Below are 27,762 nucleotides of genomic sequence, written 5' to 3'. Positions count from 1 at the left end.
ACTGAAAAACCAGGGAGAAGTCCCGGATATAACCAAGAATTATAGGGCAATACCTCTGCTCCCTTAACCTGCAAAAACTATTGGTCAGAGAACTGTCTTCAAGAGCTTCCAGGCTTTATAACTATACCTACTCTCAGTTGTTGATTTGTGTGGGCAGAATGTCCGCCTTACCACTCCAGTTTCAAAATATGATGCAATTTAATGATTACTTGATGAGGTTGAATCAGCTAAAACTGAATACTGACAAAACTGAGATTGTAATTTGAAAGAATAAGACCAATCTTTGGAACCAACTTTACTCTCCAACAAAAAAGAGATTGTTTCCGGAGCCTAAATCCACAGCTAAAAGCCTCTGAGTGATAATCGATAGCAATCTTAGCAAAACCCAGCTGCTGGAGCAGTAGGATCTAAATACAGATTTGTGCTGAAACTGCTTGAGAAAATAACCCCCCTTCTCCCGCTTTAAACAAGAAAAGCAATAGTGGTGGCCACAGTCCTATCTAGATCTCATCATGCCAACCGAGTATGTGTAAGAATGCCCAGTATCACCATTCATAGCCTACAAGTAATTCACAGCGACACAGATTGTTTACTACATCAAGACCCTCTGCCTCACCTCTAAAGGGTCGAGAGGTCTAGCCCCTCACTTCATTGCAAACCAGGCAGAAATACATACACCCGTACAAAACCAGAGATCGCCTCACTTGAATTTACTTGCTATTCCAAAATTACAGAGGATCAGATCAGGTGGACACAGCTTTGTGGTACAAGCTTCTTCCATTCGGATCTCTCTCCCAGCGAAATTCATTTTGAATCTAACTTCAAGTGTTGTCCCAGAAATCTGACTGCCCACAAGCCTATTCATGCTAGATTCTTCCCTGGCCTGATTGGTTGTCTCCTCTTTTATGTATTTCTGATTCAGTTCCAAGAAACCCCAGGTTGAACATGCTCCTATATATGTAATGACATTAGAAGTATTTTGTAAATCCTGTAGAGGTTTGCTATGTTGGCGGGTGCTTCAGTCACTGAACTGAATATTGCAAAAGAGAGATGTACAGTGCAAGTGAGAATGAAAGAGCAGTCTTGTCTGCTAGGGTTTTATAAACCTTTCATTGCTGCAAGGCTGTTACAGTATTCAATTTTTTTCATAAAAGTGTGCAATTTGAGCAGACCAAGGAAAAGACATAGTGTTGAAAATGCATTTCAAATCAATGCCTTTCATAATATATGAACTATGTTATGGATGTTGTTAAATTTTAATGATTTAATTTTTTTCTGGTTTTAGAAATTCGCAATTTCCTCTGATCACACTGGGGTTGGTGAGACAGGAAGGAGTATTTTAACCTAGTTGTCCTGTGATAACGTGTTGTCTTTTCTCTTTTGCTCTCCTCTGCAGACACTTGAGACTTGACAATCAGAGTACCAGAATGGGGAGAAGACGGGCTTCAGGAAATAAAGCGAATGTGCAGTGTTCACGTGAATCCGTAAGAGCCACAGTCCCATATTTACCTTTTCTTGACGTCTCAGCTTCAAGATCCCGAAATGATGCTCAGAGGGACCATGGGCTGGAACCTCTTTTGGAGGACCTGCCCCACATTATCCTTTTATCCATGCTGGAGGAGTTGGAAGCCAAACTGGATAACTTGCTGAGTACTGTGGAGGAGGTACCTTCTAGAGTCGCTGGGATGATTAACAAAATCTGGATAGAAAAGGATCAAGGTTCCCTAGATAATGGTGCAGTGTCTTTGGAGGTGGTCTGTCCGGCGAGCATTAGAAATTGTGCTGTTAGCCGGTCTCCTGCGACACCTCAACTGGACAGGCCAGGGGAACCGAGCTTGTGTCTTCAGCCGGTGTTCTCTGATGGGCATGCACCAACACAGGACTGTACGCTCTCTTCTCCAACCAATGTTCAAGGGCGTCCAGAGGAGCCAAACCTTTGTCTACAGCCAATGTTTCTACATCGATGTGACCCACAGCAGGACCAGTGCGTGCAACCTGGGATTCCAGATGTAAACGAGTCGCAGCAGGATGAGTACATGCATCCTGGGTTTCCAGATGTACACGAGTCGCAGCAGGACAAGTACATGCATCCTGCGTTTCCAGATGTACACGAGTCGCAGCAGGACCAGTGCATGCAACCTGGGTTTCCAGATGTACACGAGACGATGCGAGACCGGTGCATGCAACCTGGGTTTCCAGATGTACACCAGTCAGAGCGAGACCAGTGCCTGCAACCTGGGTTTCCAGATGTACACGAGTCGAAGCGAGACCAGTGCATGCAAACTGGGTTTCCAGATGGAAATGGAGTACAGCAGGATTGTACTTTATCCAGGTGCCCTCAGACAGATCCTCCAGGCAGATCACTGGAGGCCAAGCGGTGTCTTCACTCGGAATTTGTTGATGGGCAGATATCACAGCAAGACCACAGCATACAATCAGTGGTCCCAGAAAAGAGGGAACCAGATGGACACCTGAAGCAAGAACCATCTCCATTGTCTAGTAATAGCTGGGACCAGCAACAGAACCTCTGCCCACACCCGCTATTTCCTGAAGGACACGAACCACAGCAAAACCACTGTATACAACCTGCGCTACCAAATGGGAACGGCCCTGATGATCCTTTGGAGGAAGAATTGATGTGTTTTGATTTCCAAGATCTCCAGGAGAACCGCAGCCTACAACCCGTGTCACCTGATGGGATGTCATCAGACGAACACATAGAGTCTGCGCTATTGCCTCCAGCAACACCTATGCTTGGAGCAGGAACTTCCTTATGCACAGGATCCAAACGTGAACTATGAGCTAGAATCTATGCTCCCTGAAGCACAGGAACCAGATCAAAATGATAATCTAGAACGAGCCTGTACTGGTGCACATGGTCGGAAGTACAAGCTAGAACCACTGCACACTGCGGCACTGGACCGAGAGCTAGAGTCAGTGCTTCCTGAAGCACAGAAACCAGATGAGAGCTACACGGTGGAACCACTGCACCCTGAGGAGAAGGATTCAAATCAGAACTACAAGCTAGAAACTCCCTGTACTGATTCACAGGGCTCAGATCAGAACAACAAGCTACTGCACACTGAATCACAGCATCGACATCAGAACTGCAAGCCAGAACTGCTCTGTCCTGATGAGCGGGGTCAATCTGTGCCTCCATCATTCCTAGGACTGGACACAAATTCTGCAGATGAAGACTCCATGGAGAGAGGAAATACAAAATCACATTTATTGCCGTCCAAAGCCACCCCAGGTATGTGTTTCGCTATACATGGACACGCGGAGTGCACTAACACATGTAACCTCTTTAGCATGCATATGGGCAGATTTTAGAAAGTCTCTGAGGGGATCATTTGGGTTTGGGTGGAATCCCCTGAGCGATACTGACCCCCAGAATACACTGGGTGCAGATGTGTCCCTGCACTCTTCTCTGTTTCCACAAAGGACTGCATCCTTCCTGTGCAGAAACAGGCCTGATTAAGGTACTCTGCATGAGACAAGTAGGCCAGTAGCTCACGTCCTTCCTTGTTCGTCCCTATTCCAGGCTGAGGAACTGTAAAAAGCGCTATTCATGGGAGGAATTACTGGCCAGAATCACACATAATAGTCGAATGCAAGTGATGTGGTGTTCATTGAGAATAACAGACATGCACAGTCTAGAGAGGGAACTGTTTTCTGTTGCACAGTTACATTGGGTAAGACGCAGTCGTCTCCAGTTCCTGCTATAAAAATCCCAGTATGTATTCAGCCTCAACAGCAGGGCCGACCAGGGACGTTGTTGCCACACCTCCTCATGATAGACAGATACACTAAGTGATTGATTATGTGTCACTTGTGAGTTCACCCTCCAAACCTCTAGCTCAGCAAAGAGAGGTAATTGTTTAATGGGCAGACAAAAGTAGCCATGATCTCCCTACAACTGCCTTTAGCAAACTCACTAACTGTGCAAAATGTCATCGCATCATCACACGTAACATACTGAGTTGGGGTTTGCCCGCCCATAGTGTGAGTTACGGATTGTGGTTCTAACCATAACTTGCAAATTCCAGGAGTTTGTTCGGCTTTAAGTCTTAACCATATATACATTTTACCCTTGTTTTTAAGTAAATTTCAGATTTTTTTAAAGACCCATTAAGGTGTTTTAACAAAGCTATCTACAACTTCACTTTTAACCATAGTCAGTGAAAATATATAAGCGATAAAGTACCCCCTGCCACACCTTCTAAGATATTGCAAGTCAACAGGGCGTTCCCTAACCATATATAGGAATGAGGAAGGGAGAGTTCCTTTATAAGGTTATGGAACTCTGAGGTGACTTGCAATAATCTTATAATATGCACCAGGTGTAGCTCCTACATATACAGCAGCTAGCATGTTTGCAAACATGAAGAATTAACATAAAATCTCTTGTGCAAAAGTAAAAATAAAAACTGTTTGATATTTCTTCCAAAAAGATATTAGAAACAGTTCAATAAAAGTCCATTTAAAAAAAGCTGCAGTAGCTCGGAACGTGTAGAAACATGCAGAAAGATTCCACCCTTCCTTCATCTAAGGAAACTGATAAACATATTCCCTCTGCTTCTCATAGTAAACTAGTAACATACAGCAGAAGTAATAAAAGCAAAGTACGGTTTGTTGTTTTAAACAGCTGCTTCAATTATGCTTCGTGACTTGACCTTCCTTTCACATCAGCTGCTGGCTCTGGCAGCAGGCATTGTGCCCTCAGGACTCAACTGTAAAAACTTATAAAAGCCGAGTTCTGACATCTTTTCTTCATAATCACTGACTTGGTGCATCACAAATTGCTGATTATAAAGAAAATAGAGACTGACATTCATACAGGGATTACAGAATGCCATGAAATATACTTATATATATATATACATATAGTAACTTTGGCACAGTTCAGTGCATCTGCACAAAACTATTTGGGATTGGCATGACTAGTTTCATGCAGTGTTTTTTTTGTGGTCCTCAAATTAAGCCACTAGTCATTTAAGATAGAGCTAGCTGGACCTTTAGCCCATGAATGGTCCATGCATCTGGACTCGTGGACCCAAATGTAAAAATATATTGGATCTGATTGGATAGTTCAAGTTCAAGTTCTGGAATTTGTATACCGCACTGCTCACCCAGAGGGTCTCAAGGTGCTTGGGGGAAGGGGTTCATTATTTGTCAAATAGCCAGGTTTTAAGACATTTTCTGAAGGCGATGTGATTTTGAGTAAGGCGGAGGTGAGTGGGGAGTGAGTTCCAGGTCTTGGCGGCGAGGTAGGAGAAGGATCTGCCACGCATGGTGGATTTTCAGATGCGCGGGACTGCGGCGAGGGCTTGATTGGACGATCTTAGTTGGCGGGTGGGTTTGTAGAAGGACAGGCGAGTGTTGAGGCCTTCGGGTCCGAGATTGTAGAGGGCCTTGTGTGCGTGGGTGAGAAGGCGGATTGTAATTCTTTTGTTGACGGGAAGCCAGTGGAGGTCTTTTAGGTGTCCGGTGATGTGATCTTGGCGAGGGATGTCTAGTATGAGTCTCGCTGATGCGTTTTGGATGCGTTGGAGTTTTTTCTGTAATTTTGCTGTGATTCCGGCGTATAGTGTGTTGCCGTAGTTAAGACGACTCGTGACCAGTGCGTGGGTGACAGTCTTTCTTGTCTCCAGGGGGATTCAACGGAAGATTTTTTTGAGAGTGCGAAGTACGTTGAAGCAAGAGGATGAGACTGCGTTGACTTGTCTGGACATCGAGAGAGAGGAGTCTAGGATGAAGCCAAGGTTACGTGCATGGTCTGTGGGTGTGGGTGCTGTGCCCAGAGCGGAAGGCCACCAAGAGTCGTCCCAGGCAGAGGGGGAAGATCCTAGGATGAGCACCTCCGTTTTGTCTGAGTTCAGTTTTAGGCGGCTATGTTTCATCCATTCGGCTACTTCTTTCATGCCTTTGTGAAGATTGGTTTTGGCGGTGTTAGGGTCTTTGGTGAGGGAAAGGATTAACTGGGTGTTGTCGGCGTAAGAGATGATGTTAAGGTTGTGTTGACGCGCGATGGAGGCGAGTGGACTCATGTAAACGTTGAAGAGGGTGGGACTGAGTGAAGATCCTTGTGGTACGCCACAGATGACTTTGGTGGCCTCAGAGTTGAATGGGGGAAGTCGGACTCTTTGAGTTCTCCCAGTGAGGAATGAGGTGATCCAGTCCAAAGCTTTTCCTTGTATTCCAATGTTGCTGAGGCGTTGTATAAGGGTACTGTGTCAGACTGTGTCGAAAGCGGCGGAGAGGTCGAGTAGAATGAGGGCCACTGTTTCACCGTTGTCCAGTAGTGTTCGGATGTCGTCAGTAGCTGCAATGAGGGCAGTTTCGGTGTTGTGTTTGGCTCAAAATCCGGATTGAGATGGGTCAAGGGAGTTGTTGTGTTCAAGGAAGGCGGCGAGCTGGCTGTTGACGGCTTTCTCGATGACTTTGGCCGGGAATGGGAGGAGGGATATGGGCCGGTAGTTTTTAAGTTCAGAGGGGTCTGTTGTGGGTTTCTTCAGGAGGGCGCTGAGTTCGGCGTGTTTCCAGCTTTCTGGAAAGGTGGCAGAGCTGAACGAGCAGTTGATGACATCACGGAGATGGGGTGCGATGATGGAGTCCGCTTTGTTGAAGATGTGGTGGGGGCAGGGGTCGGTTGGCGAGCCAGAGTGGATTGAGTTCATTAGGCGGATGGTGTCTTCAGTGGTGATTGGGTTTCAGGCGCTAAGGTTGTTAGTTGGCGGAGTTAGATCTGAGGGTGGAGAGGGATGAACGCTGGGAGTGTTCTCGAAGCTGTTGTGGATGTCGGCAATTTTGTTGTAGAAGAAGGAGGATAACGCATCGCAGAGGTCTTGGGATGGAGTGATGTCGTTGGATGCTGCGGTGGGGTTGGTGAATTCTTTGACGATGTTGAAAAGTTCCTTGCTGTTGTGAGTGTTGTTGTCGAGATGATCCTTGAATGCTGATTTCTTGGCGGTTCGAATCAGTTGGTGGTGTTTGCGGGTGGCTGCCTTGAGGGTGGACATGTTGTCTGTGGTCGGGTTTATTCTCCATGTTTTCTCCAGGGTGCGGCATAGCTTCTTGGATTTTTTGAGGTCATCGTTGAACCAGGGAGCCTTTTTGTTGGCTGATTTGATCTGGTGTTTTTTCAGGGGTGCTAATTCGTCAGCACTGTGGGTGATCCATTTGTTGAGATTGGTGGCCACTTGGTTTGGGTCCAATGAGAGGGTGGGAGGGTTTTGGTTGAGTGATGTGAGGAGTTGGTCGGAAGTGATTTTGTTCCAGTTTCTCCGAGGAATAGGTTGTGGACGGTTGTGGGTCAGGGTGGTTTTGTAGCTGAAGTGAACACAGCTGTGGTCCGTCCAGTGGAGGGCTGTGGTGCGAACGAAGGAGATGTGCTTGCTGGAGGTGAAGATAGGGTCGAGCGTGTGTCCGGCTACATGGGTGGGGGTGTCAACGAGTTGTTTGAGTCCGAGATTGGCCAGCTTGTCCAGAAGGGCGGTGGTGTTGCTGTCGTGTTTGTTTTCAAGGTGGTAGTTGAAGTCTCCTAACAGAATGTAGTTCTCGGAGGCGAGGGCATGTGGGCTGACGAAGTCTGTGATGTCATCGCTGAATTGAGTGCGGGTGCCTGGAGGCCTGTAGATGAGGGTGCCTCTAAGAGTGGTCCTAGGGTCGGTGTGGATCTGAAAGTGGAGATGTTCGGCGGTTGCAAGATTATCATCGGCGCTGGTCGTGATTTTGATGGTGTTCTTATGGATGATGGCGATGCCTCCACCTGTTTGGTTGGTGCGGTCTTTACGGGTAATCTTGTAGCCGTCCGGTATGGCTATGGCGATGTCGGGTGCTGATGATGTGTTCATCCATGTTTCGGTAATTATTTATTTATTTATTTCATATACTTGTAGAGCGCAAGCCTGTCACCCAGAGGGCATCCTGGCGCTTTGATCAGAGAACCAAGCACTAGACTGAAGCAGTCGCGCAACCCTTACTTAGGGAATAGGTGCGTCTTTAAGGCCTTTCTGAACGGAAGATAGTCCTTGTAACTCCTAAGAGAGAGTGGGAGGGAGTTCCATAATTTAGCTGCAGCCACGCTAAAAGAGCGACCGCCCATCCTCACTCTTTGAAACCTTGGCACCACCAGAAGGTGAGCCGATGAAGACCGCAAAAGCCGTGGGGCCGAGTACCATGCAAACATATTTTGCAGCGGGATAGGGCCCAAAAGGTGTTCAGCTCTAAACACCAAGCAAGCCGCTTTGAACTGAACCCGTAGATCTACCGGGAGCCAGTGCAGCTCTCGTAGCGCAAGAGTGGAGGAGCTAGACCTGGGTCGGGAAAGGGCCAATTTAGCGGCCATGTTCTGAACTCGCTGAAGCTTCCCAATCAGATTTTTTGGGGCCCCCAAAAGAAGTCCGTTGCAATAGTCGAGCCGACTTAATATAGTCCCACGGACTACTTCCGGCCTGGCCTGAACAGGGAGAAAAGGCAGAACTCTACGTAACATGCGTAGCAGCATCATACATGTTCCCGTGGTTTTGTTGACATGTAGGTCCAGTTGTAAATTAGGGCCAAACATTACCCCTAAATTACGTGCTGACTCCGATGCCAGCACTGGTTCGGAAAAGGTACTAGGCCAAAAGTTCGCGGGCAATGCCCGCGGAATACGGTCCGTAGAACAATGGAGCACCTCCGTCTTCGAGCTGTTGAATTGCAAGGAGTTAGCTCGTAGCCAGTCCGCTGTGGCTGCCATGCAGCGATGGAAAGTGCCCAGCGAGACCGCATTATTCCCTTCCAAGGAGAAGACCAGCTGAGTGTCATCGGCATAATTAAATGCCGAGACCCCGAAAGATTTTATTAGCTGGACTAAAGGGCGGAGGTACAAGTTGAACAATATCGGGCTGATGGCCGAGCCCTGTGGAACCCCCTGTCCTATTTTCCTTGGCTCAGAGCTGAAAGGCGGAAGTGAGACCAACTGTTGCCTACCCTCAAGATACGAAATCAGCCAGTCTCTAGCCCCCTCATCGACCCCGCACTCCTCCAGCCTCTGGACCAGGGTCCGATGGCAGACCGTGTCGAACGCGGCCGACATGTCGAGCAGCACCAGAAAGGCTGCCCGACCACTGTCGACACGCGAACGTAGATTGTCCAACACGGTCACCAGTGCGGTCTCCGTCCCATGTCCAGGGCGGAAGCCAAACTGGGCCTCGTCGAACCACCCGATGTTTTCCAGGAAGCCAGAAAGAGCACGAGTTACCCACTTTTCCAAGATCTTGATCGGAAAAGGAAGCAAGGAGATCGGCCTGTAGTTGGAAAGACAGGCCGGATCCAAGGTTGGCTTTTTTAACAGAGGCGACACCACTGCTAACTTCCAGCTTTCTGGCACTGACGCCGATTCCAAGGATTGGAGGCAGATCGAAAACAGAGGCGGAAGCAATTCCGCGTGAAAGGCCTTCCAAAACTTGGGGGGCAACGGATCAAGCGGAGACCCCGATGACACCGAATGAGCAATCTTACAAAATTCTTCAAAGGAAGGGAGGGGGAAAGAATTCAGCCGTGGTAGGCTGGGTGAAATGGTCGAGGCACCCAACCCGAGGGCAATGGTAGCCGTCTGGGGTCGACTGGGCTGCTCCACCGGAGCTCCCACACCGATCGGCTGGGGTCGACTGGGTGAGCTGCCCGGAGCTCCCAGATCAAAGGCAACAGTGCACGTCTGGGGTCGACTGGGCTGCTCCACCGGAGCTCCCGCACCGACCGGCTGGGGTCGACTGGGTGAGCTGCCCAGAGCTCCCAGATCAAAAGCACCAGTGCACGTCTGGGGTCGACTGGGCTGCTCCACCGGAGCTCCCACACCAATCGGCTGGGGTCGACTGGGTGAGCTGCCCGGAGCTCCCAGATCAAAGGCAACAGTGCACGTCTGGGGTCGACTGGGCTGCTCCCCCGGAGCTCCCACCCCGACCGGCTGGGGTCGACTGGGTGAGCTGCCCGGAACTCCCAGCCCCCCATCAACAACCCTGATGCAAGAACGACTAGACAGGTCGGCGGCCATTCCCAGGCAGGCCTCCGCAGATACGGGATGTGTTAAGCCCGCCAAGATCTTAGCGGTCTTCTCTTCGAAGGCAAAAGCCAACGAGTCGCACAAAGCCTGTGAGGCCCGGACAGAATTAGCCGCACAAACTGGATGAGACAAGTCCGTGACAATTTTAAACAGGGCTTGAGATTTATTAGGCGCCTGTAGCAGGGACGTTTGTATAAAAGTCGCCTTAGCCCGCTTGATCTGATCCTTATAGCCTCTCAGTGCGAGTCTAAACAAGACTTTAGCCGAAGGGGAATACTCCCTTCTCCATGCTCTCTCCGCCCGTTTACAGCTCAGTTTCAAGTGTTGTAACTCCACCGTGTACCAAGGAAAAGCCCGATTCACCCTCGCTCTTGCCTTTCGAAGGGGCACAGTCTTATCGAGCGACTCGGTGATGGACCGGCAAAAGGAGGAGTAGCTTTCTTCCACTGAGTTCCTCAGGCAGAAGTTGGCAGGTATTAAAGAGGGCAAAGGAGCTAGACTAAGCAATCGGGACCAAGGTCGACCCACTTGTGAGAGTCCTACCCCTGCGGCCTCGGGAAGATGATCCCCTAAGCATAGTGAAAAGACCACAAGCGCGTGGTCAGTCCAGCATTGGACTAAGATGTCAATAATCACAGCCAAGTGGGCGCCCGCAAAGATGAGATCCAACACATGACCGCCCCTATGAGTCGCGGAACCAACCAGTTGTTGCAGATGGATGTCGGCCAGGGCTTGACAGAGTGAAGTAAACGCTCCGTCTAAAGGACCCCCCTGCCATAGATTGAAATCTCCCAAGACGAGCAGGTTAGAAAGAGTGTTTGAGAGGTCATATACTAAGTCGAGGAACTCCGGCAGAGAAGAGGCCGAGCCCGGCGGCCGATAACATAGCACGCCGGATATCAGTGTTCTCTCCAGGTTTCTAAAGGAAAAACCCATGAGCTCAAAGCCCGAGATTTCGCAGATTTTGAGCTGGGAAACATCCAGCTGTTCGCGGTAAATGATGCCAATTCCGCCCCCCCGATTCAATGGGCGCGGAGTATGAATAATTTTAAAACCCGGGGGACAGGCCAGGCCTAGTTCAACTAGGCAGTCCTCCCGAGTCCATGTCTCCGTCAGAAACAACACGTCCAGCCCAGATGACTCGACCATAAAGGCGATCTCCGTGTGGTGCTTGCAGAGCGACCGCACATTAAGCAGACCACATGCGAGTGACTGAGGCGGAAACCGAGCTGTGGATCTCCGTGTCGAGGAGTCATAAGATGGTCTCAGAGCCCGCAAGTCTGACTGAGAATAAACCAGAAGGGGAGAATGCAAGTGACCAGAGGTAGCGGCCCTAGGCGCGTCCGTTGCGCGAACAGGCGCAAACGGGCTTACCTCTGGCGCACCTCCGGCGCGTCTACGGCGCGTCCCCTGCGCGCCGTAGCTGCGCGCCTGTCTGGCAGCCACTTAAGAAGCCTGACCAAAAGGTCACGTGGGTCCTGGCAGGGCGAGTGGCTCTCCCTCACCAAAGATGGCGCTCCCTCATGAGAAAGCTTCCCCCAATCCAAGATGGCGCTCTCCAATCGGCGCGAGGAGTATACAGTGCCCCCGAGTCCCTTCTACCCCACAAGTGTGGGTGTGCAGGCTTTTAAATGCGGGTGAGTTACTCCCTCAATTCCCACTAAGCGGTAGAGCAAAAGAAAAATATTACACAGCAAGCGCTCGGCGCAAATCACGAGCAATGATTTAAAAGATTTAAAAGCAAGGTAGCTGTTACATATACAGCGCGAGTGCAGCGCGAGTGCAGGAACTAAAGATCTATCAAAGCGAGGAAGGAGGTCCTACTTATAATACCTCCGCCTCCAATGCGTGGGTCCTGGCAGGGCGAGTGGCTCTCCCTCACCAAAGATGGCGCTCCCTCAAGAGAAAGCTTCCCCCAATCCAAGATGGCGCTCTCCAATCGACGCGAGGAGTATACAGTGCCCCCGAGTCCCTTCTACCCCACAAGTGTGGGTGTGCAGGCTTTTAAATGCGGGTGAGTTACTCCCTCAATTCCCACTAAGCGGTAGAGCAAAAGAAAAATATTACACAGCAAGCGCTCGGCGCAAATCACGAGCAATGATTTAAAAGATTTAAAAGCAAGGTAGCTGTTACATATACAGCGCGAGTGCAGCGCGAGTGCAGGAACTAAAGATCAGGAAGGCGATGTCCGGTGACGCAGTGTCGAGTAGGTCCCAGAGTTCCATTGCGTGTCTGTGGACCGAGCGGGTGTTGAGCAGGATGCACTTCAGGCTGTTAGCGTCGGGGCTGTGTGTGGAGGAGGTGGGTTTGGTGAGGGTCCTGGAACAGATGAACTTGCAGGAGAGGCAGGCGAATGGACCGTGGGTACGTCCTGGGGTGGCTTCGCAGCAATGTGGAGCGCGACCGGGGTTGAGGGCGAGGAGGGTTGCGGCATCATATGTGACTCTAGTGAGCTGGGTGCGGCGAGGACCAGGGGGTCTGGCACTGGGCGCGGTCCAGGCGCGGACGGGCGTAAACGGGCTTACCTTTGGCGCACCTTCGGCGCGGCCGCAGCGCGTGGACGCTGCGCGTTGGGACATCTGTCATTAAATGGATAGTCGAGGGGGCTGAGCGTGGGAGGGGCAGCTGGGAGGAGGGAGCGAGGTCGAAGGAGGGCTCGGGTCACCAAACAAAATGGCAGCAACAACAACAACAACAAACGCTGCAAGGCAGGGCGAGAAGGGGCACAGGCAGTGGGGGCAAAGGGGCGCTATGAGGGCCAGATATAGTTACGGGTACTGCCGCAGTGGAAGCAGAATCAAGCGTGGAGTGAAAGCGCTATGCTGATGGTCAAAATAACACAAGGTAATGTACAGCCAAATGCACGCAGACAAAGCGCTATGGAAATTTAAACACAGTCTATGGAAATTTAAACACAATAATGCACAGTAATGATGCCTAGAGGTGCACTCAGTCAAAGCGCTATGAGAATGCTAAACACAATAATGCACAGAGATAATGCCTAGAGGTGCGTGCAAGCGGTTCGAATTGCAAGCAGATGAGCGTTACGATACCAGAAGTATCAGGTGAGGAGGGTGGAGGGGAGCGACCACTCGTGTGGAAGGCAAGATGGTCACAGCTCTTCGAGAGGGTGAGGACGGCCTGTAGCTCTCGTGGGTGGGAGGGGCAGCTGGGAGGCGGGAGCGAGGTCGAAGGAGGGCTCGGGTCACCAAACAAAATGGCAGCAACAACAACAACAAACGCTGCAACGCAGGGCGAGAAGGGGCACAGGCAGTGGGGGCAAAGGGGCGCTATGAGGGCCAGATATAGTTAAGGCTACTGCCGCAGTGGAAGCAGAATCAAGCGCAGAGTGAAAGCGCTATGCTGATGGTCAAAATAACACAAGGTAATGTACAGCCAAATGCACGCAGACAAAGCGCTATGGAAATTTAAACACAGTCTATGGAAATTTAAACACAATAATGCACAGTAATGATGCCTAGAGGTGCACGCAGTCTAAGCGCTATGTGAATGCTAAACACAATAATGCACAGAGATAATGCCTAGAGGTGCGCGCATTGGTTCGAATTGCGAGCAGATGAGCGTTACGATACCAGAAGTATCAGGTGAGGAGGGTGGAGGGGAGCGACCACTCGTGTGGAAGGCAAGATGAGGGAGCTTTTTCGCCCATCCATTTTGGATACGTAAACCCAAAGTTAGGTCTGCTGACCTGAAGCTCCCTGATTGGCTGGCTACATCTTGAACCATTACATGATGAAGAGACTTGTTCCCCGCATCCTGTAAGAATACTAAAGAAGCCATAAAGAGCTGTGGTGCCGTCCTGTCTGTCCCTGGCACAGGGGCTGCCTAATGTTAAAATGTAGAAAGAAATTTCTGATTCTGAGACAGAGGTTGGATTCCACATCATGACCCTTGAGGTCCGTAAACCTTAGGCAGGTGTCAGCGCAGGCACAGTAATTGGCCATGTACCCTGGTGGACATTTGTGATGTTCATTTTCAAGGGTCCGAGAACCCCAGGAAAGTGTCCGGAAACACTAAAAAATAAAAACATAAGCCAGGCCCTTCAAGGAATCCCCTGCTGTGCCCAGGCACCGTTGAACACCTGTGCCTGCTTGGAGTTGGCTGAGGGAACTGTTGCGTGTGTATATGATAAAAAAAAGCCAGTGAAAATAAGCATTGTCAAAGCAAATAGGTGTCTCCTATCGAAAGCTATTGACTTTGGCAATTAATGGTATTAGCCATTATGTACACCAGTGTGACTGCTGTTCGGCATGGCAAAAAGTTAGTGGCATGGGGTCAGGTGGGATAGATAGAAGGGGGATAGATTGGGGTAGAGTGGACTGCGGTAGATTGGAGTCATGTGGGTTAGATTGAATTGGGATAGATTTGGGTGGAGTGGAGTAGATTGACGTGGAGTAGGATGGATTGAGGTGGATTTGAGTGGGATAGATTAGGAAAGAGTGGGGTGAAATGAGGTAGATTGGAGTAGAGTGGGGAAGAGTGGAGTAGATTAGGTTGCAGAGTATTGGGGTAGTTTGGATTGCGGTACATTGGAATGGAGTAGAATGGAGTGGAGTTATATAGAGTGGTGTAGGTTAGATTTGGTTGGGGTGGGGTAGAGGGTGGTGGAATTGATTGGAGTAGATTTGAGTGGGGTAGATTGGGATACGTACATTTGGGGTGGAGTGGGGTAGGGTAGATTGGAGTAGGGTGGAGTGGATTAGATTAGAATGGGGTAGGTTTCGGTAGAATGGGGTGCAGTGGAATTAGATAGATTGGAGTAGAGTGTTGTGGGATAGATTAGGGTGGAGTGGAATGGAGTAGATTGGGTGGATTGTAGTGGGGTGGATTGGATGGAGTGGGTTGGAATGGATGGAGTGGAGAGGGATAGATTGGATGGAATGGGGTAGATTGGGTGGATTGGATGGAGTGTGGTAGATTCTCTCTCTTTCTCACCCTCTCTCTCTCTCTCTCTCTCTCACTCTCTCTCTTCGCGCTCTTCCTTCCTTCCCTCCCACGTTGTTTGTGGTTATAAGAGTTTCTATTGAAAAGCAATTATTTCTTTGCTAATAACTTTTGACATATCTGCACAAACTTTTCAAAAAGATGTTTTTTCTGGTTTCTCTTTAGTATACCAAATGTGTTTATTTTTGTGTTTTTATAGAGTACAATCTTGGCTGAAGGTCATTGAAGCACTTTTCTAAAGAAGACACACCAAAATGCAGATTAGATGTGCCATACAATAACAGATAAGCAATAGACTAATCCCACAGATCACATCAGGGGAGAAAGTTCAAACAGTACATATCTGGATACATTGGAAAAGTGGATGCAGAAAAGCGATCACAGATTTATTATTTAAAGCGTCTCTCAAATAGGAGGATTTTGAGTTCCTTTTTAATTGTGGCAAGACTTGTGGTTGTTCAAGGTGATTGTGGGAGGGAGTTCCAGATCCTTGTAGCGCTGGTAGAGAAGGCGAGCTTTATAAAGCGTTCTTGCCTGAATGTCGCTTGTTCCAGCAGGAGGACTTTACGAATTCTCGATCCTTATTCAGATCCAGGGATTTTGAGTTTTTCAACCACGTAGGAGGGTGTGGAGTTGTGGAGGGCTTTGTGGGTGATGCATTCAGTGTTACATTTGTCTGTTGCTTCAATTGGAAGCCATTGTAGGATGCGAAGTATAGAAGAAATGTGATTTAAACACTTTGTGACCTGTCACAAAGAGGATAACTGTATGAAGCATTTCTCTCAGTGATGCTAATTTTCTCGGGGAAGGCCAGACAGGAAAGAGTTTCAATAATCCAGTCTGAAAAGTACCAGAGTATGGCACCTAAGTTCGTCAGGCACTCTTGTGCTTTGATGAGACATGCTTCTGAAGGTAAATGTGTTGGTTGATGAGGGGGGTGACTTGGCAGAGTTTGAGGGAGGTTGGCATGGGGCTTCTCGAAAAGGAGGAGTTGATGATTTTGGTCCATGCAGGCGAGATATGATGTGACTGAGATTCTTGATACGCTCAGGAGGGAGGGGATCGGAAATGTGCGATGTTGGTTTAATGCAAGCGAATAATTTTAGCTCTTCTTCTTAAAAGACATTGTCGAATTCAGTCCAACTGGCATAGGGTGCGTTTGGTGAGACGACCATTAGTTGGAGGTAGGGCCTTGGCTAGACCCTGTTTGCTAGGGGGGACATCTTTGGTGTAGGACGGATAGATGGGTGGGTCAAGAGAGATTTCAATGTTAGATATTTTTTCAGAGAAGAATGTTGCAAACTCTTTGCAGCGCATGGTAGAGTCATTTATTGAGTGTTGAGGGAAAGAGGAGGTTTGCTGTTTGATGATGTTGAGAAGGTCTTTAGGTCTGTTCCTGGAACGGTCAAGTTGTACTCAGAAGAAGGGGGATTTTTCTCTGAAGATATGATTTTTGTATTTTATGTGTTTAGCTCCCGGTATCGCAAGATGTGTTAACAAGGATTGTTGTCTCCAGTTTCTTTCAGCGAATCAGAGTTGTTGCCTCTTTGTTAAGGTTGTTGTTAAACCAAGATCTGGAAGGAATACTTATGATTTCTTGAGTTTCAAAGGGGCTTCTATGTCAAGTAGTTCTCCCATTTTTTAGATCAAGGGATGTCTCTTCTCTCTGCGAATCAGTGAGGGAGTCCCAAAGAATTAATGTTTTGGAGTTAGGGGCTTTGAACCCGCCTCTCTCCTCCATTCTCCTCCATTGGCTGGCTTCCTAAACGGAGGCCAGCCATTGGAGGAGAATGGAGTCACTCCAATAAAGACCCGTCTCTTTCGGATTCGGGGGCGGGTTTTTTCGTTCTTTAGCCCTATGACGTTACCCGTCACTCAGAACCCTTGCTGCTCGAGCAGCGTCGGACATGAGGTAACTATCCCTTGTTCTTAATTTGCGCTGTACGTTCACACAAGGCCTAGCTGCCGCTCTAGGAAAATAAAAAGTGTTCTTAAGTGCGAAGTCTATTAAACACGGGTCCCACTGCATCAACAGTCTCAGCGACCATGGTCCACTCTCTGGGGTATTCGCCGCAGCCGGTCCTCGAGTGCATGCACAAAGCTGGGGCTGTGCCTTCCCCGCGTTGTCTGTGCGGCTCCGCCTTTCATTCTCACCCTTCTGGCTGGCTGGTGAGTGGACCTCGGGCTTTCACCGAGATGGGGAAGGCGGGCGGGCGGGCTCTCCGGGAGCCGTCTTTGCCATGGTCCACTCTTTGGGGTATTCGCCGCAGCCGGTCCTCGAGTGCATGCACAAAGCTGGGGCTGTGCCTTCCCCGCGTCGTCTGTGCGACTCCGCTTCTCATTCTCACCCCTCCGGCTGGCTGATGAGTGGACCTCGGGCTTTCACCGGGATGGGGAAGGTGGGCGGGCGGGCTCTCCGGGAGCCGTCTTTGTTTCTGCGGTTGACGTGCCTTCCCCACCTCCATCGGAACGGGCTGAGAGAGCTTCTTCAGGGAATGGGGATTGGGGGAGGGCTGTAGTCTTCGTGTCTGATGCCTTTCGGCAGCTCCCTACATACATACCCGCGAGCTGTGATACCAGAGATCATACCTACCGGGATACCTATTTAGGATAGAGTTTAAGATTCGCCTTCTTAACGAACACTACAGCACAATGAAGAAAAAGTTCACTTTTCTCCAAGAACCAGCTAACTCTCCGAAGACTCGTTGAACGTATTCCTGCCTTTGAACCTGTGCAGTGCTCCGCTGCCTTTTGGCTAAGTTTGCACTCAATACCATATGCCTACTGTAGTTCTGATCTGTGCCTAACTGCCCCAGCTTGTGATACTGACCGTGAGCTGCACTGATAGGATCTGTGCACCTAACGTGCGTTGTCAGTTTTACTGTCACCTTTCTGGCATCAGCACTTTAGTAATTTGTGCAGATATTTCAAGGACTTTAGAAAACATTTGATTCTTAAAAGGGAGTCCTTTTTAAAATGTATCTATTTACACCGGCATTGCTGCCTTGCGTTTACTCGGGATACTAAGTGTCATGCAAGCCATGCAAATGTGTCATTTGGCTCAGCCTCCGAGAACGCCTTACTTCATCCTTCGCATGCACACATCGGACTGAAACGTTTATGCTTACTCTCCGATTCCCTGAGTTTATGCTTGCCACTTGATCGCTGTACACTCGCTTCCCTCCGATTCAATTATTCCCGCGAGCGGCGCGCACTGGTGTCGTCACTGCAAAAGCGCCAGCTTTGGCAGCTATGGCGGCTTCCTTGAGTGTACTGTGCCGTGGGATGGGGAGTGGTGGATACAGCGGTGAGTAGTGAGATTGTATGCACAGGGATAAGGGGGTGCGTAAGTGTTGGTAGCGTACGTTGTGTGGATAATGGTCTCCTGTGATCCTTACGTGTGGGGAGGCAGTGCTGCCTGCAGAGGGCAAACAGGAGAGTGACATTCAACTAAGAATAGGATTTTGTGACTGGGATTATGTCATAGAGGCAGCAGGATACGAGGTGATTCTGAAATTTGTAGTGTATAGCATTTGCCATGTTTCCCGGTTCAGCATTCTTTTAGATGTCATCCGAAGCACAGTGGAGCATGCTTGCTCTGTAAGGCCATTGCTGCACCTAGGTTTTGCCCATCAACTTTAGGGAAATGCTAATCTTGTCACATTCAGCAGCTGGGACTGCGCAGTATTGCCTTCCTTCTCCTAGGGGTTAATTAGCCTTCTTTCATAGCGTGGCCTTCCAACTGCTTAATTAGCCAGAATAAAAAGGTCCTTTGTCAAACAAGCATCTGTTGCTTGTTTTTTCTTCTGCCTCGTGATTTTTAAATAGATTTGTCGCCATTGTTTAGCGGAGTAAGGCCAGGATATTGTACAGGTGGCTATCCCTTGCCAGCTTTGTGAGTCGCGCACCCACTTTCCTGCAGACCAGTTCGTGGATTGTGAACACTGTGCACCATCGGAAGCGTTAGTAAAAAAACTCAAGAGCAAGAAATATAACGTACACTGATCAGTGGCATGTTGTTTAAGGGTTAGTGTTAGGGAGGGATTCACCATAGAAAAAGGCAACAAAGGGAGGACTCTCAGTGGCCCAGCCCTTAAGTGCACTCTGGGTCCAATATGGCTTCCTTATGGATTCCCGGAAGGCCTCTCCTACCTACTATAGGGAGGAGGGGTATTTACTGTGGCACTGGGATGAATTACTAAGGTGCAGTCCTCATACTGATGCGATAAGCTACTTATTCATCTGTACAAAACCCCAGGCGTGCACTGTCTCCTATAATAGTTATTGTAATATGCTCAATCTAAGAATACTGTGTATGAAATCATGTGTTCATGTGCTTCTAATCACTTTTAACACAATTACTCTGACTTTGGAAAGAAAAGCTTAACTGAGAGAGAAAAAATGTGAGAACATTGGAATCATTGTGCCCGCATACTTTATGTTTTTTTGACTCTCAACAGATTATGGTAAGGGGTGTGCCTGCTGCATAAAAAAGCTTGGAATGAGTTTACTTCAACACAGATGTCGAAATCATGGCATGTCTTGCCTATTTCTGCATACACAGGCACAATTATTTTGCAATTGCTAATGTTCTATGGTGAAAGTGCACCCATGCTGAAGAGTAGTGCAACTCCAGTGTGGTGCTGGGCATGAAAACCACATATGGTTGAGGGTTAAATCTTGTTGATACTTGAGTGTGCACTTTACCTGTATAAAAGGCCCCCTATTAATGCTTCAGAATTAAGCAATGTCATCTCTCCCCACGAACCTTCAAACTTGAGTATGCTTGAGGCGTATGATAAAGTTCGAGACTATTTGATTCGGAAATCCAGTTTTACTGAGAAGATCAATTGCCTGGAAGTTTAAGTCCCTAAGTAGGTATGGTCATTTTTGAGATCCGTATAAGGCGATGTGCTTTATCCCACAGCCCAAGAAGACATGTTTGGGATTGCGACGATCCTTATTAATGAAAAAGGGCTACTTGGAAGTTAATCACACCACCTAAAGAACTGTGACAGACAGCTAAACTGTGTTCACCCTACAGTGATTTCCAAATTGGTGGGGCATGATTCTCTCTCGTGTTATGGAACCATTCTAGTGCTTGGTGAGTGTAGAGTGCAGATTCAGAGTGTAGAGTGCAGATTCATAGTGTAGAGTGCAGATTGTGAGAGCAGAGTGCAGATTAAGAGTGTAGAGTGCAGATTGTGAGTGCAGAATGTGAGTGCAGAGTGCAGATTGTGAGTGCAGATTGTGAGTGCAGAGTGCAGATTGTGAGTGCAGAGTGCAGATTGTGAGTGCAGATTGTGAGTGCAGAGTGCAGATTGTGAGTGCAGAGTGCAGATTGTGAGTGCAGAGTGCAGATTGTGTGGGTGGCTCTGTATGTGTGTGTGTGTGTGGCTTTGTGTGTGTGGCTCTGTGTGGATGTAAATGCAATAGGTCATGCATTTGCAAGCGATTAAGCTATTGGCATTGTAAATGACAATGCCATTTATTTAACGATTACGCTATTGGCAATGTAAATGACAATGCCATTTATTTATGATTTAAAAAAAAAACAAAAAAAAAGTCATGAGCAATGCAAATAGCTCTACCTTTAATAATGCCGAGACCATTGCATTGTAAATGCTTGTCTTCACCTTCTAACTCTGCCTGGGAGATTCAATGTATGTTCCTCGCTCAGTGCTTGTGCCGGGTATTTTGGGGATGGGCCTTTGGTTGGATGGCATTGAGATTAAAAAGAATTAGGTGGTGGTGAGTCCAGTCAGTGGTTAGGATAGAACGGAGGGATAAGGTGTTCTGCTTAGAGATGAATGCATCAAGGGTAGAGTCCTTGGTATGAGTTTGTTTATTGCAGTGTTGGGTGAGATCGTTTGCTTCCAGGAGGGTGGATAGGGCTTGTACTGTTGGATCATCGGCATTGTTCAAGTGCAGGTTCAGGTCTCTTAATAGAATGTCTGTGTTGCCTTTAAGGCAGTTTTGCGTTAATAGGTTTATTTAGTCCTCAAAAATTTGTCATTTTTTACCAGGTGGGTGATAGATGACATGAATTTTGATAGATTGGGGTCTTTGGACGAGAGTTGAACTCCTACATATTCAAAGGTAGGGTATTTCGTGTTGAAGAATGGAGGTAAGCACAGATAGTTTTTGTGTATAATGGTTAATCCACCACCAATACGATCTTAGCGGTCGTACGGATGATTGAGAAGACCTGTGGGTTGAGGAAATTGATAAAATAGGATGAGTGGTCGTTCAGCTGGGTTTCAGTTGGAAAGCAGAAGTCAATTTTGTGTCCTAGAATGGTTTCGGCTATTTGAGTGGCATGCTTGACTGCTGACTGACAGTTTAGTAGCATGCATAGGTAGTGATCTTGAACCAGGCTGACAGGGTTGGATTGTTGTTATTTGGGTAGGCTGCCTGGGAGGGAGAGTGGTGTTCAGGGTTCTAGTCGTGCCAAGGATGACCGGGATCTGGCGGCGACAAGGCTTGCTCGGGGCATTGTCATACGTGTTGCTCAGCATTTCAGCTTCCCGTAGCGTGATTTCAGTCGTGGTGCATCTATGTTTGAGTTGGTGATGGATATAGGGGATAGTTTGTCTAGGGGTAAAGGATAGGGGATCAGAGTGTATGTTTGTGGCAGGATCAGTGTTCGCTATAGATGCGTGAAGCTGGGGCAGGAAGTAGGTAATCTTTGCGTTCTTACGATATTTCATCCAGAATAGTGTTGATTGTGAGTTCAAGCTGGGCTGTTGCAGGGATCAGTTGAGTGGCGTTTGGGTCAGTGGTAGGAAGTGGAGTGTGAGGGAGCTCGTCAGAGTGTGTGGCGGAGGCTAATGCAGGAGCGGCCCGTGCAGGTAAGAGCAGTGGGGCTGGTAGGGGGGATTCAATAGATGACAACGAGGGGGAAATGATTTATTTAATTTTCCTTGTTGTTGTCTGTCGCATTCCCCCGGACCCTCACTGCTCTTACCTGCACTGGCCGCTCCTGGGCTAATGTAGTATCCAGCCTGCTGTGGTTAGAGGACTGAGACGATTCCGGTGGGATAGATAAGTCAAGCTGGGCAGTGGAGGTGCGCCATGGAGAGGGGGCAACTAGTTTTGGTATCGAAACAGAAGCTTCAATGTGTCTGGGGATCAGAGAGGCTGTAGGGGGGTAGAGGTGGGGGCAGTGCGAGGGGGTTTGGTAGTAGAAGGTTCAGCTAGTAGATGAGGGCGTGCATGGGAGAGGGTGGAGGAGTGGTGGTGGGAGCGAATGGCATGGCGGCGCAGAGAGGCGGAAAGTGGAAAATCGATTATTTTTTTCAGTGGCTTGGATTAGGATGTTCCCATTTCTGTATATAGTTATGGACCGATCTCCGCTAAAGTTCTGGGATAGGGATATAGTTTGTTTAGATCCATAAGGGACATTGGTAGCATTAGTTACATGAAGGTGTTGAATGACGTTTTCTCTCCTTTTGGCGGGTTTCGTAGTGTAGAAGATGAAGTCCATTTTAAGACTTCCGTGTGTTGGATTGTAGAAGATGTCTGTTATTAGTGTCGCTGGGTGTTCTTTAAGGATTTTGTGTTTGTACTTTTTAGCAGCATGTTTGGAGAGGTTTTCCAGAAATTAGTTGGGGCGTATCTTTCCACGCTCCCGAAGTTGAAGTGATACTCAGAAGTTGTTTCTGGGGATAACCAAAGTTAGACTTCAGGAGACTTATTCAGAGGTGTGCATAGTGGTCAAGAGGCAGCCTCCAACAGCTGAGAGGACCGCCTGATTGTAACATTGGGGCCTTCAGTGGACGGTTGGTGGGCACTTCTTTGGAAGAGTGGGATGGGAGTGTCAGAGGCGTGTGAAAAAGGTCACCAAGGCGATCTGGTAGGATTCCTTTGAGGAAAAGGGGGCCTTGAATGCCGAAAAGCGCCAGAGGGCCTGTTGATGTCACTGGGTTCTTAGTGGCCATGGTATCTAGGAGCTGGTGGTTGTGATGGAGTTTATTGGTCAGTCTGCAGAAACGTCCTTTATATTCGAGGGCATATATACAAGTTATACTCCCACATCATAGGTAGTATATCAATATCAGCATAGACATGAAAAAGGATGGGTTAATGCTACAGGCATATGGTAGGATAGGAAGCAGCATCAACTTGAGACAACAGTATATGCACAAGATAATATTGGAATAAGATGGGCAAAACAATCACCATGTACGTTTAGAATAACAGTGTAGATATAAAGACACAGTATACTCGCAAGAGAACATCTTGCACTTTAGCATTGTGGAACTTGGTTGAGAGTTCATTTTAATGGTGAGATCTGTTAGGAGGGGTCACTAGGTGTCATTGATGTAAATTGTCTCTGACACTATAATTTTTGTGGGACTTTGTTGAAAGTTGTTTTTACTGGCATGAAGTATTAAAAGGAACAGTGGGTGGCACTGGGACCTCATTTATTCTTTTGCGGTTTGGAGTCCAATATTTATACCTGGCGCCCACTAGTAGGTGTTTCTAGAGGCTTCCACCGTCATAACGTGTCAGGCATCCGCTTCCTCCTTGCCCTGGGTCCAGCTTGTCTGGAGTCACAAAAGACCAGCGCTAACTCCTTTGTGAGAGTTCTCATGCAGAGCCTTTGTGATGTGCAACTTTGATAAGTGACAGCTGCTCCCCCTCGTTAAGTCAAAAAGGCCTATCCTGCCAACACCTCGCTTCCAAATGAGCAGAGGAATACCGAAGCACTCAGCGATGTCCAATGGCCATGCCTTGTGGCCAGTAAAGAAGTACAGCAAGATCAGAGATGTTTGTTGTGATTTATTGTTGTCACAATTATTCACCTTTCTTGCGCTTGAGACGTAAAATCCATTACAGACAGGCAGACGTCACGTGTTTTGTCATAGAGACTTTTTCAAGGCTGCAAGAGGTAATACAAAGTATAAGGGATAAGAAATGTAGCTGTTAAGTCACCACCACCAGATAGAACAAGCAGAACACCGTTGTGATCCTGAAGGATACCCTGTGAAGAGCAAGTGCATATGGTGAAATCCTAAAACAGATTGTGCCTGATAATCTGGCCATGCTAAGTTATTGCAACTTGCTGTAAAATCATACTACTCCCCGGATAAAGTCATTGTTAGCCAAACCAACAGTAATCAAATCTGTTAGCATTCCAGAATGCTCAAGTAGATTGGTGTCTCCGATTTCCCAAAAATGCTGTATGGCGGCAATCCCCCCAGATTTGGGGATACCAGTATATAATGCGCAGAGGTCCAAGGTAACCAGTATGTTGCTGTCAGTCTACTCACATTTTTATCTTATTGCTTCATCAACCCTACCCCCCTTCTGCTGCATATACCAGAAGCAACACTACAAACAACCCCCTCTCCTTTCACCGCTTCAGCCGTGCCGTTTAAGGTTTATTTTGTAACTTTAAAGCTGAGTGCAGCGCTCGCTCTTCCCTAGACTCCGCCCACTTTTCATCTGTGTTGGACTTGGCCCTTTTTGCATGTTCACCCCTGAACTTTTTGCCTTAAGCTCTGACATGCTGGTAGTGATTTTAGACCTCTGGGCACTTTAGCTCTGTTGCCCAGTGTAGAGTGCGTGCGCTCTCTGAGTGCCTGTGGTGAGATTGGCCTGCCCTCCCACAGGAATGTATGTAATGTATGTATACTTGTAAAGCGCACTGTTACCTCGTTACGTGGTGTCCTGGCGCTGTATACCGCTGGGGAACCCGTCCTGGCTTTCCCTGTGAGAGGGCACCCCCAAGGTGCTGCTAGGGCCGTTGTGGAGATTAAGCAAGCTATTGCCCAGAGTTGCAGAGTGGGACCCATGGTTAGCGTAGGCACCTAGGCGAGAATTATCGAGTCCGCGGACATTGACCCAATACCCTGCCGCGTCGGGAATTGACCCCTGGTCCCGGGCCAACCTCTGCTTCAGGGTCTGCCGCTTCTAACCAGTGAGCCACACTTCTCCACTTCCTCCAATGTATGAGGGATATGTGTGTCCATGGTAATTCCTGGTATGAGAGGAGTGCAGGGGCGAGTTTAGTATGTATGGACTTATGAAAATAAATGCTGTGCAATGGTGTGCACAGATTTATGGGAAGTGGTAAAAAAATGGCACTATTAGAAGTTGGCATTGCTGTGTGTCTGCCTGCCTGATGTGAATTTCATGTCTGGCTTGCGAGTGACAGGGGCTGGATGGTGTGGGTGGCTCCAGGAGACAGGGTGAGTCGGCCCAGTGATGAATAGAGAGATCTGCATGCAGATGGAAGAGAGGAGTTGCACCTGGGACCTGAATAGGGCTGTGCCTTCCCTCCACAATGCTGGCTCCGCCCCCTGTGGTGTGTTTGATCACTGAGCCCCCACCTAAAAATAGGGAAGAGGAGCCTGGTAAACCGAGTGCTCCAAAATCAATTGCATCTGGTTTCCCAAGCCCAAAGCTGTAACACAAAGGAAATTGTCCTATAAATGTAGGGGCTGTGACCCCATGAAAGTGTTGTGCTGTTCTTACTTTGGGAGGACACTCTGTCAGGAGGAACCGCCCTGCGTGCTGGCCTTCCCGGCTGCACTTTGCTGGGGTCTCCCCAGCACCAAGGTCTCTCTTATTTCTGCCTTTTTAAGGACTTTTGTGGCCTAGCGCCTCGTGAGCGCTGTATTTGGGTCACCTAAGGGGAGAGGAGCAGGCCCTTCTGCAGCGCGAGGCTGTGAGGGAATCCCACCGTGTGGGATACCCCCCTGAGCTCCTTATTTAAGCGGGAGCCCACCCCGCAATTGTGTGTGCTGCCGGCGGGTGCCCACCCCGCAATCATCTTTATTGAAAGAGCGTGTGCCCCCACCTTATCAGTCCCTGTACAGTGTACCTTAGGTACCCAGGGCATAGGTGTAACCAGGGCCTACCAGGGGCTGAAGCATGTATTATGCCACCCCTGGCTGGCCATCTAAACAGACACAACTGGCTGGTAAGACAGCTGGGGCAAGGTGGTGTAATCACCCTTTGCTGTAGATATAGTATACCTATATCTAACCCTAAAATGGACACATATACTCCTATCAGTCACTCCTATGGCAGGCCTTATCAATCCTGAAGGCAGAGTGCTTTGAATTATGTGAGATGGTGCTCTGGCATGAGCTGAGCCTGTCTGCAGCTTGCGGAACAAAGTCCTAATAGCTGTTCCATGATAACGCTATACCATATACTCTTAAGTGCAATATAATCCTCGCGGTTGAATGCTAACTTTGGTATAGCATTATCAAAACATGTCGAGTAAGGTGTCATATGAATTAGAATACTACCCCCTCGCCAATTCTGGCGACGGGGTAGCATTCCACCCTTTTAGAGGGACACAACATGTATGTAACTGCAAACACCAGTTAAAGTTAACTCGAGCCTTGGCATCACAAAATGGATGCTGCCACCACAGACACAAGTCTGACCTCCTGCTGCTGGGAGTCCTTCCAGCGAGGGAGGCTCGGACAAAGGGTTTCCTGCCTTGGGAGCTGCTAGCACCACTGCAGACAGGATTTTGTGTATTGGGTAGGACAGGCCTGAAAGGAATGAGAGATGCCTAGGGCACACAAGGTGTCCTGTGCATACACCGGTTCAAACCAGTTGCTGGGGCATCCCTGCCCCAGCTCTGGCACGAAACCGGACAAATGATTGGGGGTGTAACCACCCCCCTTCCTGGTCCCACCCATGGGAGGGACCTAGTCACAGTACAGCCCCCTTTAGGAGAATAAAGGTAGGAGCTGGTCCCATTCCAAATTAGATTACCCTGAACAACTTTACAAGAAGAAACTCTGGACTTCGATGTTCTGCTCCACAGAAGACTGAAGAATCTCCCTTGTGGGCAAGGAGTGTCCACCCTGCAACTGCAGGCACCATCAAGCGTCCAGCGGCTTCACTTTGTCGTCTTCCCTCAAGGATCCAGACTTCAGAGCCCGACAAGACCCGGATTCCCAGACCTTTCCGACCTCAACTCACATCTGCAGCACAGCTGAGACCCGTGGGTGCGACGAGACACGTGGGACTGGCCATCTTGAAGAAACTGCACTTCGCTTCCAGCACGACTTCAGAGGCATCCTCGAGTAAGTGCTTTGGGGATTGAGAAGCTCCAGCCCCGACCAGCTCCTGCACCGAAGACCAGCCCCCCAGCATCCACCAGATCTGCGTGGGACCCTTTTGCTTGATTGCTGTTCGACGCGTTGTCTGGTCACTTGCCGGCTGGCTAGTGACCTCCTAGACGACGATCCTTGAAATCTTCACTGCTGATCTGGTTTGCTCCAGACTGGCCCTTGCTCCCTTCCAAAAGAGGAGCACCCCGGACCCTCCTGGTCCACTCCAGACGCCGTTTCCACTCACCGCGTGGGTTGCCTTTGCCAAGGCCTGTTGACTCCAAATCCGGTTCTGACACCGCCGACAGCGAGAGCCTGCGTGGGACAGCTCGTGCCTCCATCCTGGTCGTCGAAGACACCTCCTGGTCCACGTGGCTGAAGAAACAAGCGTCCACTCTTCACCTGATCGCGACGACGACATCTGGTTCCTTCCTGGTTCCACTCCAGTCAATGGCTAGTGACTTTGAACATTGTCTCCTCTGCTTTCAGGTCCTCTTCCTCGATCCACCCGTGGATCGCACCGGACATCTTCCACCTGGTCGCCTGCAGCATCTTTTCTTCCAGGCTCCATAGACTTCAACGCAGAAACCCGACACGACTTCGCACCTATGCACCCGCAGCCCGTGGGTGAGGTAACAAGAGCATTTCGGTGCACAAGGGTGAATT

At 48.8% G+C, this 27,762-nt stretch overlaps 2 protein-coding genes across 2 annotated transcripts in view; one reads left to right on the top strand and one right to left on the bottom strand.

Moving 5' to 3' along the window:
• Positions 1 to 27,762, bottom strand: part of LOC144758795 (uncharacterized) — a 317,831-nt gene that overhangs the window by 134,554 nt on the left and 155,515 nt on the right. The gene's annotated exons all lie outside the window — the stretch shown is intronic.
• Positions 1,428 to 27,762, top strand: part of LOC144833797 (uncharacterized) — a 36,496-nt gene continuing 10,161 nt past the window's right edge. The window contains 2 exon segments of the mRNA XM_078689193.1: positions 1,428 to 2,731; positions 2,733 to 3,253. Coding sequence (XP_078545319.1) covers positions 1,428 to 2,731; positions 2,733 to 3,253 — 1,825 coding nt within the window.

This window comes from Lissotriton helveticus, chromosome 1_1 (genome assembly GCF_964261635.1).
Source record: "Lissotriton helveticus chromosome 1_1, aLisHel1.1, whole genome shotgun sequence".
NCBI lineage: Eukaryota > Metazoa > Chordata > Amphibia > Caudata > Salamandridae > Lissotriton > Lissotriton helveticus.
This window is presented reverse-complemented; position numbering and strand designations above follow the sequence as displayed.